Here is an 18304-nt window from a genome sequence, read left to right on the forward strand (position 1 = left end):
TTAGAGAAACATTAAAAGAGGGGACAAACAAAAAATGAATAATAAAATTGTAGTGCTAACTGCCAAGAAAAGATGTTTTAAAAATGAGATATTATTTAATATGTGTTGATTTGGTTTGGAAAGTATGACACTTATGTGTGGGTATAGCAAAATTGTGGCTATAGCAAAATTGATTCTCATACATTGCTGTTGTGAATGCAAATTACTATCAACACTACATAGTGATAGCCTATACGTGAGCAATTTAACTTCTATGTGTGTGTCTTAGAGAAACTATGGTAAACATGCTTGAAAAACATGTGCAAAGATTTATTGAAACATTTTTTAAAACTAATTTTTAATAGAGGGAAAAATGCAAACAATTTAGCTTTATAGAATTTAATTCTGCCAAAATATTCAATATAATTCTGACAGAGTATAGTTCTGACAAAATGTGATCCACTGGAGAAGGTAATGGCAAACCACTTCAGTATTCTTGCCTCGAGAACTCCATGAGCAGTATAGAATACAATGCCAGTTAGTAAACATTAAAATTTAAAAAATGCTGCATATAGTTTATGGATACTACAGTACATTTAAAGCTCTGACTAGGAACTACAAAATCATGAGCATCATCACATTTGTGCAGGAAGGTAATAAGCATGAGAAGGTAGCTATACTGTTAAAATTTTTAAAAGAAACCAGAAGCAAAAATAATATTTTTTAAAAGAAAGGAAATACGCAATTACTTATAGCTCCTATTTATACAATTCACTTTACAGGCCTTTTTACCCCATAGTACTTTTTGTGGTGATAATTTCAGTGTCAGTTGATTGAGTTATCCAGGGATAATGAAAAAAGGAACAAATACTGCTCAATCATCTCCTGCTTTATTCATCATTCTTAGGAAAGGCAGCAGTCTGATTGGAATGTACACGTTTCAATTCTTCCTAATTTGTTAGGGGTTGAGATAGGACTCTCAGTCTATGATGTCCCATTCCTGACACCTGGTTTTGACACTTTATAATTTCCTTTTTTAGAATTTAGAATTTCCTTTTTTAGAATTTAGAATTTCCTGGGGCAGTGGCTTCATCAGTGCTAGAACTGCCATGGCTATGTTAAAAGTATTATAACTTTCAATCTCCTGTACATGCTTCCAGATATTTTACAGGTTAAGCAAGTATCATTTCTTACTCTCTAAAGCAGCTCACAATAATTGAGGAAGAACTCTAAAAACTGAGAAGTCAAAAATGGAACGTCATAGTGCAATGCTATGCAACAATTAAAAATAATGACATGACAATATGCTCCCACAATACGATTAGGGAAAAAACAGTGTCCAAATCCATAGTTTGATGTTACTAAGGTAGAAATTTTGTTAAAGTTAGTAATAATTATAAACACATGGATGCATAAACTCATATTTCCCCAGGGTGGGAGTGGAAGGGAAGTCTTTGTACCAAAATGTTACCTCTGTTTATCACTACTTAATGGAATCCATGACTACACATTTTTCTTTCTTTCTGTATTGTCTATTGTTCAATGGATGCTTTTACTTTCATAATTTAGAATATTCGACTCTAAAGACAATTAATTTAAACTTGATTTAAATTTAAATAAATTTCAGAAATTTGGCAGTTTCAGAAATTTGGTAAATTTCAGAAATATAGCATCTGTTTTTGCCCACTTGCTACAAATAGTGTGTTAAAGTTACAGTGCTATCTAATTATAGCTAATTCAAAGATAAATTTAGTTTTATTTCCACATTTGTCACTGAGGGCTTCCCAGGTGGCACCAGCAGAAAAGAATCCACCTGCCAATACAAGAGACACAAGAGATGCAAGTTCAAATTCTGGGTCAGGAAGATCCTCTGGAGGAGGAAACGGCACCCCATCCCAGTATTTTTGCCTGGAGAATCCCATTGACAGAGGAGACTGGCAGGGTACAGTCATGGGGTCTCAAAGAGTCGGACACAATTGAGCGCCTGATCACAGCACATCTGTTACTGAATTTGGTTTTGAAAGGAGTATACTTTTCAATCTTTGTGACTATCAATTTAGAACAGATCAAATATAAAATTTGGTTTAAGTTCTGCAGTCAAAGTCTAAGCTAGATTATTTACTTTCTTTTCTAAAGCAGAGTACTTCTAAGATCAGAGGATCCAGATGACTTCTTTCAAGAGAGTTTATTTATATTTTTCTCCTTTTGTATTGACCACGAAGTAGTATTTGGATGAGCCCTTGTCATATGGACTTGAATGAAAAAAGTATTTTATTAAAATGTAAAGTGAGGTTACCTTCTATTCTATCCCCAAACAACAAAAAATCAAAATTAAGCTACTCTAAGAAACAGAACATTTGCAAAATTTTTATTCTCCAGCATTTGGATAGTATTTAGCTCAAGTATTTTGATACCATTTGCCAAGGAAGAAGCTGAGAACACAAAAATGCTTGCTAGGGTATTTTTCTCTTTTTTTTTCTGCTTAGATTTCTCATCCATAATACATTGGATTGATTCTTTTGTTGGTAGTTTAATATAAGGGTAGTCCACAAATTTTTTTCTCTAAGTCATTCTCTTAGGATAAATAATCAGCATATGCACCCACATTTCTAATTAACAAGATGTTTATTTTACACTAATAGCATGAAATAAAGAGTGGAATTTCATATGATTATGTCCATTGGGTAGTTGCAGTCTCTTGAGTTTTTGTTATTTGAAGAGTTGTATTACTGTAATTTGAAATCAATGCAACTAGAATTAATTTAAAAATTCTTATGGAGAAATTTTCATTTAGTTTAATTTTGCATTTTTCTTACTGTATTTCTCTTTACATACATAGTACATTTAAAGGCATGCTGGAAAATTTTTTTGACACTGTCATTAAACAGTGTGGTTTTCCAGGTTGGTTAAGATATCTATGGAATTACAAGAGCCTTTCACTGGTCCCTCCTCCTGGAAAGTTCTTTAACCAGGTATCTGTTTTGATAACACTTTCACCAACTTCAAGTCTCTTTGCTCAGTTTCACCTTGTGGCTTATCTTGAATATCCTATTAATTTGGTAAACTCCTTTCACTCATTTTGACCCCACCCTCACTCTCCTAATTTCCCATACTTCAATCTACATTTTCCTTTCCCTGAAGCACTTATCAACTTTCACCATATTATATAATTTACTTCTTTCTTATATTTACTGTTAAATGTGTAATTCTTCCTCCTAGAATGTAAGCATCTTGAGGGCAGGAATCTTTGTCTTTGGGGCTTAATGATACATCCTAAGAAATAAAAACACCTGCTGGATCATCACAGGTTCTCAACGTGTGTTTTCTTTAAATTATTTGAAGTCAAATGATGTATCAATGAAATATCAGCAGATTATTTCACTGTTTGGGAAATGAATGTGATGTAGCCCATCCCATTGTAACGTGACTTCAAATACTGTTTCCTAATGTATTCACTGAGCAATGATGCTAGTGTTGTCTTGGCACACTTGGATTCTGTTGAATAAGTCAAAATCATGGCCATGGACAGGTGACTGACTGCTTGGTTATTTGAGGACACTTATGGTCATATTAGAGTCATTTTTACTAAACTTCCCTCTAATTCTCCCCTCCATGTGTGGAGGTGTAGGTTTTTTACAAAGGAATGTTTTAATCTAAAAATGTTTCTCAACACTAAATCTTAGACTGATAAATTATCATCTTCTCTTCTGTAAGCATACAACTGCAAGAATGAGGGAATAAGGAACTATAAGACAGAGAGAACCATGGCTTTTCATTTCTAAGAGGGAGCAATCAATGAGAAAGACATGGAGGCCCATCTTTGGAAGATATTCTTTCATATCATTTTACGGTTATGGGAGAAAATGATTAACAGGAATGGAGTCGGATTAAATGATCTAACCAAGCCATAGCTACATTCCTTGAATCTTCTTAGTGTCTTGGGCTTTTGGGTGAATGAATTGTTCCAAAATGGCCTCATTCAAGGAAATCTTAAAGAATGATCAAACAATGTAGAAAATGTATTTGACTGGCCCCAAGTAGCTGGTCTAAGCTGACACTGGGGGTTCTCACATCTATGTGCTGCTCGGTATGATGGATGGGGTAAGTGCATCCTGATTAGTGTCTAGGGATGGACAGAGAGTTAATGCAGAGAGTCAGCAGTTTATAAATCTATGACTGACATCTTGGCTGAATCTGACCTTTGCAGTGCCAGAGTAGATGACAGCATAATACACTGGTACCAACGGCTAGCTCCCAGGAAAGCTTATACCTCATCCTGAATCAAATTTTAATGATGAACCAATAGCAGAATCTATTGGTACTTATTAACTTTCTACTGCAATATTTTGTGTTATACTAGAGTGGGTAGCCATTCCCTCCTCCAGGGGAATCTTCCCAACCCAGGGATCAAACTCAGGTCTCCCCATTGCAGGCAGATTCTTTACCAGCTGAGCCTCAAGGGTAGCCCAAATTATACTAAGACAGCTAAAGAAGACTATATATCTTATTTTGGGTCTCTAATTTTTTCTTAGCATATTGCTATCTTTATGTAATTGTATATGTGTGTGTGTATGTGTAGCAAACACTTGAAATAGCTAAAACTCAAAAAAACTAGAGCTCTGTTAAGTTGTAAAATTTAATTGTCATTAATCCTCTTGATGAAGTCTGTTTCTTGAGATGTTCCCAACTCAGGGATCAACCCAAGTCCCCTGTATTACAAGCAGATTCTTTACCATCTGAGCCACCAGGGAAACCCCTTCAAAACACTACATTTTCCATTTAAGTCTTAAAGTTAATTCTTTCCATTAATCAGGGAATCAGTACAACAGAGTTGTTAAAGCCTGGTACTAGGGTCACCAGTCCTGAATTTTAATCCCAGCCATATCACTTACTAGCTGGATGACCATGGGCAAATGACTAGTCTTACTGAGTTTTAGTTTCTTCTTTCCTCAAAAAGGAGAATAACACCTCCCAGAGCTCTTGTGAGAATGTGAAAATATATATTTTGTAAATTTTAGTCATTTAGTCTTCATTCCTGGTGTCCTTTCTATCTCACTATTTTCTTCACTGTGTGCTTACACAGAAGGGTAGATTGTTCTGCTTTTTTCATAATTGGAAAACTATTTCTAAAAATTAATGGTGAAGCCATTCATCTGAATGTACCTTTGCCCTAAAATTTCTACTTCCTTCTCTCTGAGCCATTCTACTCTGAATATAGCTTAATTCACCTCCAGTCCTTTAATTTGTAGAAATAAATTATTACTCTTCTTTTCCCCTCTCATCTATAGATATCTCTCAGGCAAAGGAAACGAACTTTGTGACCGACAAAATTACTATATAGCATGGGGCAGGGTAAACACATTACAGATCTCAATAACGTGTTGGTCATTGTCGCTGGTTTCTCCTGTACACGTTCAGAAGTTCCTTGAATTCATTTCACTCTTTCATGTCTCTTTTCCCGGCTAACACAATCCCACAACCTCTCCACATAGAACAATTAGAACTTATTTATCCAGTGAGACTCAGCTCATTTATTGTTTTCCACTAATAGTTTCTTGCCTGCTATGCATCCTTGCCTCCACTTCCACCCTCCAAGGAGAGATAAGCTCTCTCCTGCTCTACTTTACTGTAAGCATACTTCTTACAAGTTCTTCTAAGCATGATGGTGTGTGTTGTCTGTCTTTGTTCACTAGATGCTAGACCTTACAGTCCGCTGCCACAGCATTGCTTCATCCTTTTGGAGACAATCTCCAATGGGTGTTTCTCACTACAGAGCTTTACTGCCAGGGCTAGAATCAGTGTCTTCTGCTCTGGCCCTGATCTAATTCTAATGAGTCGACTACAACTGTCACTATTTACATTGATTATATGTGAAGTAGTATATTGTAGTGGTTTGGTAACAAATTATCTGATTGTACATCCTAACTCTACCAATTTGTCTTTTGCTTGGTTACCTACTACTGGAGTGTGGGCAAGCTGCTTCTCTGATGTTTGTCTATGTGAGCTCAGTCATGCCTGATTCTTTGCAACCCCATGGACTGTAGCCCGCCAGGCTCCTCTGTCCATGGAATTTCCCAGGCGAGAATACTGGAGTGGGTTGCCATTTCCTACTCCAGGGGATCTTCCCAACCCAGGGGTCAAACCCATGTCTCCTGCATTGACAGGTGGGTTCTTTACCACTGAGCCACCAGTGAAGCCCTACCATCTCTAAATTGAGATGATGATAATACCTCCTTGTAGGGATATTGTAAAGTTTAAGTGGGAAATCCATATGCTTAAAATGCAGCCTGACACATAGAAACACTAATCAAGGGTAACGCTCATATTTAAATAATAATCATAATCTAAATAATTTAAAGAAGAAACTTTTACAGTCAGTAGACCCAATTTCTTTAAAGTGTCCTAGGGAAAGACGGCCATTATGAATGGTTTTCATCCATTTATAGACATATTAATGTGGAGGCTCACAGTGGTTATATTCAGTTTGAGGGCATGTTCTGAAAGGCTTCTTTCCTGTATAAATTCTTCCTGACTCTCACCTCATAGGAAACAGAGATGGTGCATTTTCTGGTGAAAAAATTTCACATGATAGTTATTTTCTGTTTCTGTTTCCAAATGTAAATGATTTCCTTTAGGACACAGCTCTGTAATCCAGTATTATTAATAATTTGCCTGGCTCTTGCATAGTAATTTCCAAACTTGTTTAAATTGAAGCTAATTTTCTGAAACGGTGTAGTTTACTAACAGAGGCTCTTCTCTAAAACACCAAATTGCCTTCACTGGTGTTAGATCACCAAGTCAAGGGAAAGTAGCATCTGTGAACTCACAGAGACTCTGTCTCAAAGAACTAAGGGGTTGACTTTTCATTGATCGGCTGATTCACTTATTATACTCTGACTTCACATGTCACGGGATCAAATCTCTTGAAAATATATTAGGTCAACTCACCAAGGAATATGAAATTTTTTCTCCTTTATCTTTTTCAAGTGAATTAATAATTACTGTCTAGTCACCAAAATTACATCTCAATTGAGGTTATTTTTACTGTACTGAACTATTCTAGTAGTATATCTTGAATTAGAAACTGGAAATTTTGCTGTGAAGGGAATTTTCATGCACAGTTTAATAATTCAGCTACCTCAACCCCTGGGCAAAATAAATAGCTAGCTGAATGCTTGTTGGCAAAGTCACAGCGAATTATATTATTTGAAACTCTAAATATCCCCCCCCCCAAATAAATGTTGGAATTATCTGTGGGAAAGCAAGGGATTCAGGGCATTACAGTAACATTGCTTCCTTACCGTATGTGCATTTTCTTCTTGGAGATCTATGGAGTTTGGTAATTGTTTTTATTAGGAATAATAGAAGTACACCCATTGTACTTGGGCTGCAATTACTCCCCCTGACTCTCAGCCCTGCAGCAATTCTAGGATCTGATATTAGTTGAGAAGAGTTTCACCTCTGATTTTTAAACATAGATAAATAAGTTATCTCAAATATCTGGTAAGAATTCCAAAGAGCTGGAACAACTGTCACTATTGAATTTTATCAACTAGTTGTTTTTAATTAATTTATTTTTGAGCATTTATTTTGTGTGAGGCACTGTTAGTCAGTTGGCATACGTTAGTGAATACAATTGTCAAAGATAACTGCCATTGTAGAGGTTGGATTCCGTTGTGGGAAGGGGGTGGGGTTAAGGAAAGACATAATGAATGATAGATGCCATTAGCAATTCTTTTGGTACGTTAGAAACCGATACAGGCTCTGGGGAAGAAGACTGGGGAAAAGTGAATCCGGAGTAAGGAAAGAGGTTGCAGCCTAGAGAGGTTTGGGGTGAAACGGTTATGCCACAGAAATGGTACGTAACACACCCATGTGGGGAAGTGGTGGAGTGGGGAGAGTAAAGCCTCATAGAGCTCAATTTTCAGCACAGAAGTCCTGACAAGGTATCTAAAATACATTTCATTCTCCGCCTTTTTGCAACTAGTGGAGTGCAGTTCCTGGCCTTGTCTCTCAGCGCTAGAGATGAAATAAATTATAAAGGAAATGATACTGCCCAGGCTCAGATCCTGTGACATCCTGTCTAATTGAAACTCTTGTGGGTAGTATGTTTCCCATTAGTTGTCCCAGTTCACAGGGGATGCAGGAAGAAAGCACTGAAGAGATAGGCAGCTCAATTCAACAAGCACTTATTCATATCCTTATTTACCCAGAATGACTTTATTCAATTTCAGTGATACAAAGATGCAGACGTTCTTAAGGCCCCTCAGCCGCCTTGTAAGATGAACCAAAGATGAATGAATATAAATGAAAAATATGTGATGTTGCTAAGCAAAGGTTGTGTATACATTCACATGTGGAAGAGATATACTGTAATCTGGAGTTAGCCCACGGCTTTCTGGAAAAATGAGATCAAGGTTAGACCTTTGCAAGCTTGAGCGTGGCAGTGAAGCAAGCGGGAATGATCTGGGAAGGGCCACAGTATCCCACCAAGACACAGAGGTAGAAAAATCAGAGCTCCTGGGTTAATTAAGGGAGACAAATCTGGCCACGGGATTTCATAAGCAGGAGTAATGAGCCCCTGGACTAACAGAAGGATTTCCACACTCAATGTCCCCAATGAGGGGGATCAACACCTATATTAGACAGACTGCTGCAGCCTTCCTAGGGACTCGAACTTGGGCAGGAGGAGCCCAGTTACAGGGGCGATTCCATTACATTTTACCTTAGTAAAATGGAGACAAAGGATAATTATCTCCAAAAAACAAAAAGATGTCTTCTTCTTTTCTGTTACATGGATATATCCTACTAGTCTCTAAATACGGCCTCACTTAGGTCACTACGGTCATAGGCTTTGAGCTTGAGTCTGGAGAAAGTTTAAAAAACAGGGACCCCGCTGAAGACACGGGAGAAGGGAATCGTGTTAGAAAGAAGGCACCCCCAGGATGCGTGTTCACTAATTATACTCAGCAGGCTGCCCCATGACCTCTCCCCCGGCAACCCTGCTTAACGGAAGACGCCTGTCCTCTGTTCCCATGGGCATCCTGGAGAGGTTGGCACTCGGAGGCCCAGAGAACGTCAGCTCCCATCTATGAGTTCTGTCCACGTGTAAACCAAGATTTGGGGAAGGGACAGGGTGAGTTGGGGGGTTGACACTTTCTTAGGCCGCCTCCTCTGGTTCCTCAGGTCGGGCCCTCATCTGGTCCCACTCCCAGGTTTTGGACAGATACTGGATCCCCGAGGACAGCCTCAGCATGCTTCCCCCACACCCCCGCCGCGCCGCGCAGCCGGCTCCCCCCGCAGCCGCCGCTAAGACCCGGAGGAGTGGAATTCCACTTTGAAACTCCGTGCGTGCGGCGCGAGGGCCAGCCCCGGGCATGCTCAGTGGCCGCGGCGCGGCGGGGCTGCTGCTCGCACGGCTCCGGCCGCGGGCTCCGGGGCTGGCTCCCCCCGCCTCCGCCTCCCCGCCACGTCCCCCCAGCGGCTGCGGAGCTTCCAGAAGGCCGAGCGGCGGCGGCTCCCCGTGATCTCGGCCCCCGCCCAGCGCCGCCGGCTTGCCGCCGCCTCCCACTCCTCTCTCTCCCCTCCTCTCTTAAGGTGGCGAAGCTGGGGCTGGCTTCTGTTCGCGCCACACAGCGCTCCGCCAGCCCCAGCCCGGGACCTGCCAACGCCTCCGGGAGACCAGAGGACTCTCGGCGGGGGCTCTTTCCAACACCACTTTGCCTGAAGTGGGGTCGTGGCGGAGTTGCTCCTCCGCCGCTCAATGCAAAGCGCTATGCGGAGAGCGGTCGGCTTCCCTGCGCTGTGCCTGCTTCTTAGTCTTCACGCTGCAGGTAAGGGGCTGCCCGGCAGAGCTGTGGATGCGCTGGGAGACTGCACATGCTCCAGGACTCTGGGGAAAGCTGGCTTCGCGAGGAAACCCCTAGAAAGGCAAAGCAGGACAGTGCTGACCCGGTAGGGGCGAGGGAGTCCTGCACCTGTTGGAAGACTGAGGCCGAAAACTTAAGCTAAAATCAGCCCTTGATTGTTCCTGACCTCGTATGAACATTTTCAATGCGAATACAGGTTTGCTTCCTCCACCCATCCCCTCCATCTAGAATCCCAGGTTTTGTTTCTAAGCTCCACACTTGACTGCCCGTTTTTCAGGAGGCAGACAAGACTCCCTACTGGATGTAGTATTTTCTACTGCAGCGACTACTTCCGTAAGGTCTCTCGGTTTAGCGAGAGTTCACAGGGATCCATTGGCTGTAACCTGATGGACCACATCTCTGCCCCAAAGATCGAAATACACGATTCCCATGAACGATGCCGCTCCAGGCTCCTTTGGCCCCAGCTCTTGTCAGTCGAATTTTCTAAACCAATAAGACGGACGAAAGCTTTAAAATAGGACCTTCTCGTCTCTTTCAGCATCATGGTCAGGTTCCGAGGGCACCAGACAGAAAACCAATCACAGTTTCAAAGCTGACAACCGCAGGGTAGGCACTGTCCCCTGGGACGGGTTTGATGAGGTATAGAAAGGAATGACAGTTAGACCGGTTCCCAAATATAAATACAGTTGATATCAGAACCAGTATCAGGTTTCGTTTGGAAGCAAACCTTAAGAAGTACCTGGGGAATTTTACATAAAATGTCGCTATAGACCCTGCTTTTTTGATACATGCAGCCTCGATCTGATGCAGGGACTTGCTGGACTGAATCCTTTATCATTTTTACACACACATGAACCAAAATAAAATATGGCAGAGAGATTTTAGGAGCCCTACTGCGACAGCAGTTGTCCATGCAGTATCCCTATAGCAATCAAAGACCAGGTATTTTCCCCGAGTTTGCCTGTCATCCAATCACACGTATTCATTCATTTTTCCAAGCAATATTTTATTGAGTATATAATACAGTCAGGAGATAGTGCATAAAGATAATGGATGCAAAATTGCAATTTGGGGGTATCTTTTAAAAAGAGTGTGGGTGAGCCCTTTTCTGTGTAGGCAATAGTGAGAGTGAAAAATGGTACTTTCTTATTTCTAGCTAATTCTATTTTAATGTATGGTGAATCTCTTGAACAAGTAATGTATAGGAACATTCAGACTATAATTAAGTACCCATGTTAACTGTTATAATTATGATGTTATATTGTGGAATTTTCAGTAGTTCTTTGGCACTTTGAAAACTAGGATGTAGCTGTGACGTGGTCATTAAATTATTTGCAAACAGTTGTAGTAAATCCTTTTATTACTGCATACAATTCTTTAATGTCGAAATATGAGATGAAAACATACACATTGGGTTGAATTTTATCTACATTATTGTTTTATTATAGCCCTGAGACAAATAGCTATTACCAAAAAAATCTTCAGTTCCTATCAAGTTTAGGAATGATTTGAACTGATCTATGAAAAATATTATTGTTATTTTTAAAACTAATGTATAAGATTTCTAAAGATAACATTTAATGTATCTTGAGTAATTATCGCTTAAAAGCTATAAATAACCTTAAAACTAAGCAGGTGGAAAACATTTATAAATTTGTGGTAGATGAACATTTGGGATGAGGAAATAGAGGACTTTCGTTCATCAAAAGAGAAACCTAGAAGTCTGTAGACCTAGATTATACCTGGAGCTCTGCCAAAGGGTGTATTACCAAGACAAACCAATCCAACTCTACTTTGACTTCTTAATTTGAAAAAAAAAAAAAAAGGGGAGATGATTAATCAATTGAATTTAGTCACAAGGCATTGAAGGCTATCTCCAGATTTCAGTTGCAATTTGCCATATAGAAATTAATTACATTCATATTTTTAATGTAGTGCTTTTGATAGGTGTTTTTTTCACAGCAGATTGCAAGTTTAATATTGTGGTTGTCTTGCCAGTTTCATTTTGAATGCATTTTAATTTAAACAGCAGTTTGTGGGTCACAAGCTGTCATCAGATTAAAATTCATCACAGTTATCTAAATAACATTGTTAGGACTTTTCATTAGAACTGAGATGAATCAGCTTTCTTGATCTCAGCTCCTGTAGATTTGGGTAATAAAAAAGTGAGTGAGTGGAAGGACAAAGATCAAGAAGTCAGTGATAGTCTCCACTTGTTGAATGTCTCATTTGGCTTCTCTTACAGAAGGTTCTCCTCTCTGGAGGAAAGTGGGCTTTATAAAGAAGGAGAATGAATTCTATGTAGTCAAGCCTCTTTGTCTGAAAAGCTAATTGATCCGTTTTGGTTGTGCCCAGGGTACCAGCCACTACTTTATGCTGGCAGAACTGATGATAGGTTAGACCTCTTTCAGGATGGGAGAAACTGGCTGCCAAGATGTGAGTGCTCTTCGTAGCTATACTAGAAACTGTTAACTTCCATAGTCATTCTCCTAATGGTAAAGTAGCAAACTGTTTTCACCTTGAGTGCCCTCTCCAACTGTTTGGTCATGATCCCCTGAGTCACTATACAAAAAAAAAAAAAAAAGAATTCTGACCAACCCTGAGTTCTGATGACTTAACAAGGAAAAGTATTGAGATCTGTTTGCAGTGTCTATGGGAGCAAAAAGAGGAAGAGGGGTACAATGCTGTGTAATTAGAATCTCTAGTAAGATAACTCTAATGAATTACTGAGCATGGCGTTTGTCAGAGAACTTGGACTCAACTCTATCCATGGCAGCTGATGTTTGTAGACATTCTTAACAGAAAAAGTGATAGTTATTGTTCATCCAGCTGCTTACTATACAGGTGAGAAAACTATGATTCAGTAAAAAGTAGATATTATTACTTTAAAGTACTGGTTAACAGTATAGTCAGGGTAAAAACCCCATGTTTCCAGGCCTGTGATTACACTCTATATAAAATCCTACACTCTTTGGGAGGCCACCATTGAGATAATGGTGCCAGATTCTTTTTCCCTAACTGTCCTCATTCCTTAGCCTCTGTGAAGCAACATAATGTATCAACTTCACCAGAAAAGACCACTTCAGGAATATCCAAGAAGGCAACTACAAGCTACTCAATGATATGGATGGTAAAATAATTACGTGGAAGAGCCACAGATAGCTTATTTTCTTCAGTGTTTCTTCTCTTTCTTTGCCCAAAGAACTATGGGAGATGATATTTATTGATAATATTTTAGTTACAAAGGAGTAAATGTTTTGGGGTATCTTGAAGATTCTCACGGGAAAGCTTTCTTTTTCCTAGTGAATGTCTTGCTAAAAAAACACAAGTTGATTTCAATGCATTACTCTCTCTTCAAGCTCTGGAAATGGTTCTTTCAAACTTCTATATGGTTCTTACTACCTGCTTTTTGGATGGCACAGAGACTGCCTTGCATGTATATTCTGATGATGCTTCTTCATTCTCAGAGAAGTGCCTAGTCAGTTTCCCTAGTCTTTGAGAAGTAAGAGTTCCTGTGATGGAACTAAAAGGATCAGGGAAGTCACTGGCAGAAACATCATCCTCAAAAGAAAGGGTAGGAACTTCCCTGGTGGTCCAGTGGTTAGGAATCTGCCTTGCAATACAGTGGACATGGGTTCGATCCCCGGTTGGGGAACTGAGATTCCACATGCTGTGAAGCAAGTAAGCCAGATTCCACATGCTGTGAAGCAAGTAAGCCAGGCACCCCAGCTATTGAAGCCTTTGCACTCTAGAGCCCCCGTGCTGCAGCTAAGACCCAATGCAGCCAAAATAAATAAATAAAATATTTTTTAAAAAGAAAGGGTAGACAGATAGGAAAATAATATTTTAAGATATCTTTTCCCAATGAAGAGTCCCTTAGAGTCCCAGAATCAGTCTTTCACTCGACATAGTTCTTACACTGGCCAGGGGTCTGCTCTATTCTCTCCCACATTACCTCCCTGATATCTCTCTGCTTTCCTCTCTTTTGTCTCTCTCCAGCTACAATGGTCTCCTCCCTAATCCAAGAAGACACCAAGTTCTTGCCCATTCCCCCCAACAAGTTTTATTTATTTCTTTGCCCGAACTATCCTTTCTCCATATTTCCATGGCTTAATCCCTCAATTTTCGGTCTTTGTTCAAAGATTACTTTCTCAGTGAAGTTGTCATTGACTATCCTAATTAATATTTCATCACCCCTCAATTCTTCCAATACCTTTCCCTAATTTATTTTTATTATTAATTTTATCAAAGTATAGTTGATTTACAATGGTATGTTATTTTCTGCTGTACGGCAAAGTTACTCAGTAACTCATACGGATATTCTTTTTCATATTCTTTCCTTTCTGGTTTATCACAGGATATTTAATATATATAGTTATAGTGCCCTGTGCTATATAGTAGGATCTTGTTGTTTCTCCATTCTGTACATACTAGTTTGCATCTCCTAATTTCAAGCTCTCAATCCTTTCCCCCACATCCCCTCCCCCTTGGCAACCACAGATCTGTTCTCTATGTCTGTTTCTGTTTCCTAGATGTGTTCATTTGTGTCCTATTTTAGATTCCACATATAACCCCTGATAGCTCAGTGGGTAAAGAATCCACCTGCAATGCAGGAGACTCAGGTTCAATTCCTGGGTCAGGAAGATCCGCTGGAGAAGGGATAGGCTACCCACTCCAGTATTCCTGGGCTTACCTTGTGGCTCCGCTGGTAAATAATCTGCCTGCAATGCAGGAGACCTGGGTTCAATCCCTGGGGTAGGAAGATTCACTGGAGAAGGGAAAGGCTACTTCAGTATTCTGGCCTAGAGAATTCCATGGACTGTATAGTTCATGGGGTCACAAAGAGTAGACACAACTGAGCACGTTTCACTTCACTTTTCCTAAGTGCTATCAGGTATTTGTCTATTTTGTTTACTGCTATTTCTATAGCAGATCCTGCCCATCCTAGCACTGGGAGAGGAGCAGCGCCTGGCATAAAAGCTGCTAAAGATTAGAAAAATACATTGAATACATAAAAACAACACAGTAATATTTCTAGTCTCTTCTTTTTGCATTTAATTTCTTCTTGGCACTCATGCAAGGCACCTAGTAAGCTGAGTCACTTCCAGAATAGATTTCAGCAGAGCTTATTTACCCAAAAATTAAGTTGCTTCCCAGAAGTCTCACATACCCAGGGGACATACAATCTCAAGCAGACTTTGCTACTTTGGGAAATGAAGAGCAACTGGGGATGAGCTTTAGCTATCGATGAACTCAGTGGCAAAGTCCTCCCAACTGATTGCCAGATGCTATAAGAGCCCAAATGCCTTGTTGGTTGGCTGTATTTTTAATTCTTTGTAAAGTGCTTTATACCTGTGGGAATGACTATGGTAATGTCTGCATCTTTAGCATTTAAGAAGATAGATATGTGTATATTTGAGACCACACATTCCTAGAACCCTGGAGATTGCTTATTCTATTGGAAATCACACCCTGACTAGCACCTTATGAAAATTCTGGGTTGTATTATCCACAACCCAAATAATGATGAATGTATTATCCATCATTCAGACTTCTCTGTTTCTCATCCATTTTTCTACCAACTCTAATCTTTTTTTCTTAATTTTAAATTTATTTATTTTTTTATTGAACGATAATTGCTCTACAGGATTGTGTTGGTTTCAGCCAAACATCAACATGAATAAGTCATAGATAAATATGTGTCCCCTTCCTCCTTCCCATCTTCCCTATCCCACCCCTCTAGGTTGTTACAGAGCCCCAGTTTGAGTTCCCTGCGTCATACAGCCAATTCCCCAAGTCTAATCATGGTTCAACATAGTTAAGGTGGTCTTTCATCTTTTCCTTATCAATGAATATTGAGATTAGATTAACTCTAATTTTGAAAAATTCTTCTCATTGATTCCCATGGATAGCCACTGGTTTCCTCAATGGCTTCTCTCTTATCTAACTAGTCATTTCTCAGTTGCACTTTTAGGTCTTTCTCTGAGCATTCTTTCATAGGTTAGTGCTCTGTAGAATTTATGTGTCCTAGGTCTTTTTCCCTCTCTTATCCCGGTATACTTTCTCTGTGGATGTTTATATTCAGCAAAGTTGAAATCCATATTTCTATCTCAGATATTTCTCCTGCTCTCCAGTCCTATCCCTACAATTACCTAGGAGTCATTGGCGATCCCACAAGTATCAGGAATCTGGCTGTTAATGCTCAGCACTTCCCATAACAACCGCTTTTATTTCTATATATTCTATCGTTGTGAATAACATGAGAGTCCCCCACAGTCACCCAAGCCTGGAATTAATTGCTCATCTTGTACCCTACCTTTGCTGTTTTCAGCCAAAAAGTTACCAGGTGTTCTCACCACCTCTTCTCCACTTTTCATGCCCACATCACTGCCTTGGGATAGGTCCTTATTTCTCATATAGTATCTTACAATAACCTACCATCAAATTCGTCCTTCATAATCATGTTGGAGGTAAAACTGAAAAAAAGCATACTCGATCACATTCTCACTTTGTACTCTCTAATACAGCCATCTCCTTTTCTCTTAGGGTAAACTCAAACTCATTAGCATGGGGAAGTCTTTTACTCTCAGGTATTTCCCAACTCCATCCTTATTTCCTATCATCATGTTCTGCTTTGCCCACTGTTATCATACTAAAAGCAAATTTCATTGGTTTGCCAGGCCTCTCATCCTTTTCACATACTGTTCTGTTTATCTGAAGTATCCAGCTCAGCTTTGTTTTCTAGATAATTTTTCTCCAACTTTAAATCATAGTTGAGCATTGCCTCCTTTGAGAACCCTTCCTTGAATCCCATCTCATCCAAGTAGCTTTCCCAAGTTTTCCTTTGAGGCCTGTGTATTTCACTATTAACCTTTATTATTATTAACTATTAGTATTAACTATTAACTCACCTTTAACCTGAGTTTTTTTTTTTGAGGACAATAAGAGAATTGTAGCTTTTATCTCTGTATACTAATAACGTATTAATAGAACTGTGCTTGTTATCTAGTATACCATCAGTAAATGTTGCATTCAATAAATATATTCAGGATGAATTTGGAAAAATAAATTTTGATTAATTTATATTTACAAAGAGATTATATCTCATTTTTCATGATCATAACGAGTACAATTGACTTTACTACTGCCCTTTCAATCCAATGTATATTTACTGGTTACAAAGCAGTGGAAATGGGACAGAATAGCTTTCATTTAAACATATTCTGTTTAAGATAAGTTTGTGTTCTGTGAGCATGATGCTTACTCTAGTGGTGTTGTGTGTTGAACTCCTCCTAGATGGATAGACATCCCTATATGATTTTCTAGTACTACTTCAAGATGGGAGTGAGATGAATGTGTTTATTTTAGAGAGATAAAAGAATTAGACAAGATACATAACATGATAGCTGTGCATTAAAGAATGGACCCAGAATCCCTAACTCTGATTACTGATCAGCTATCTTGAAATAACAAACATGAGCCACCTACACATTTAAAATCAGGTGGGAGTTTGAGGCAGTGGGTTCAATAAGCAGAAATAAAAAATAATCCAGCCTTCCTTTACTCCCCCTACCAAAATCCAAACTAACCATCACAGAACATTTCTGAGTATTTGGATGGTTTTATACAATTTTTCTCTTTTTTATGTATAGATAAAGTCTTTATTACACCTTCTTGGGAGCCATGCTTTTACTTGAAGAATGGAGAGTGGCTGATGAATAATAAAAAGTCACTTCTTCTGAGATGATGGGGTCACACATCAAAAACTCATTTATTGCCATTATTATTAGTGATAACATGGATGTTATGTTTCATGGTAAGTATATTGTTAAATCTCTTAAAAGCTGTTTGTAAAGTCTAGTTCAAAAGGTAGAGAAAGCCATTTTTACCTTTAAAGGCTGATTTTGAAAGATCCTACTTGGCCATAAGTGCATTCTTCAACTTCAAAGCACTTACAAATGCTGACATACTTAGAGTAGCTTTGATATTTCTCAACACAAAGGATTTTAATAGCTTGAAACATTTTAATGGTAAAATATTATTTTAAGATCAGGTTTCCTAATGCCTGCTCACCAAATAATGTAGCTGTAAGTGTCTACTACACTTACATATTTGCCACAGAATGACAATTAGCAAATTTATGCTGCACATAGTAGCACTTTCCATTTAGATCATTTCTACTTATAATGACAGTCTAGACTTTTCTCATAATCAAATCTCATTTGATTTCATTTTACTAAGATGTTGATATCCATGAAAATTTCAGCCACAGGGACCAACAAAACAAAACTGCTTACCTGAAACAGAAGTCTAGATCAATATGTCTAATTATACTGAAGTAGATGCTAAGTTCAGTAGGGGCATGAACTATTTTCTGTCTTGGTTTGGACCTGAAGCAATGTCCATTTGCTGACTTAAATGTGCAGAAGGGCTTAAGACAGCCTAAACTACTGTTT

At 39.0% G+C, this 18304-nt stretch overlaps 1 protein-coding gene across 2 annotated transcripts in view; it reads left to right on the forward strand.

The window, feature by feature from the left end:
* The first annotated feature begins 9596 nt into the window (after positions 1-9596).
* The window catches only part of PTPRR (protein tyrosine phosphatase receptor type R), a 268355-nt gene continuing 259647 nt past the window's right edge, over positions 9597-18304 (forward strand). Inside the window, exon 1 of one of the 2 annotated variants that reach the window (XM_061129965.1) lies at positions 9597-9812. In XM_061129965.1, coding sequence (XP_060985948.1) covers positions 9743-9812 — 70 coding nt within the window. In that variant the 5' untranslated portion in view covers positions 9597-9742. The remainder of the gene's footprint in view (positions 9813-18304) is intronic. The other variant, XM_061129956.1, reaches the window with a different exon arrangement.

This window comes from Dama dama, chromosome 3 (genome assembly GCF_033118175.1).
Source record: "Dama dama isolate Ldn47 chromosome 3, ASM3311817v1, whole genome shotgun sequence".
NCBI lineage: Eukaryota > Metazoa > Chordata > Mammalia > Artiodactyla > Cervidae > Dama > Dama dama.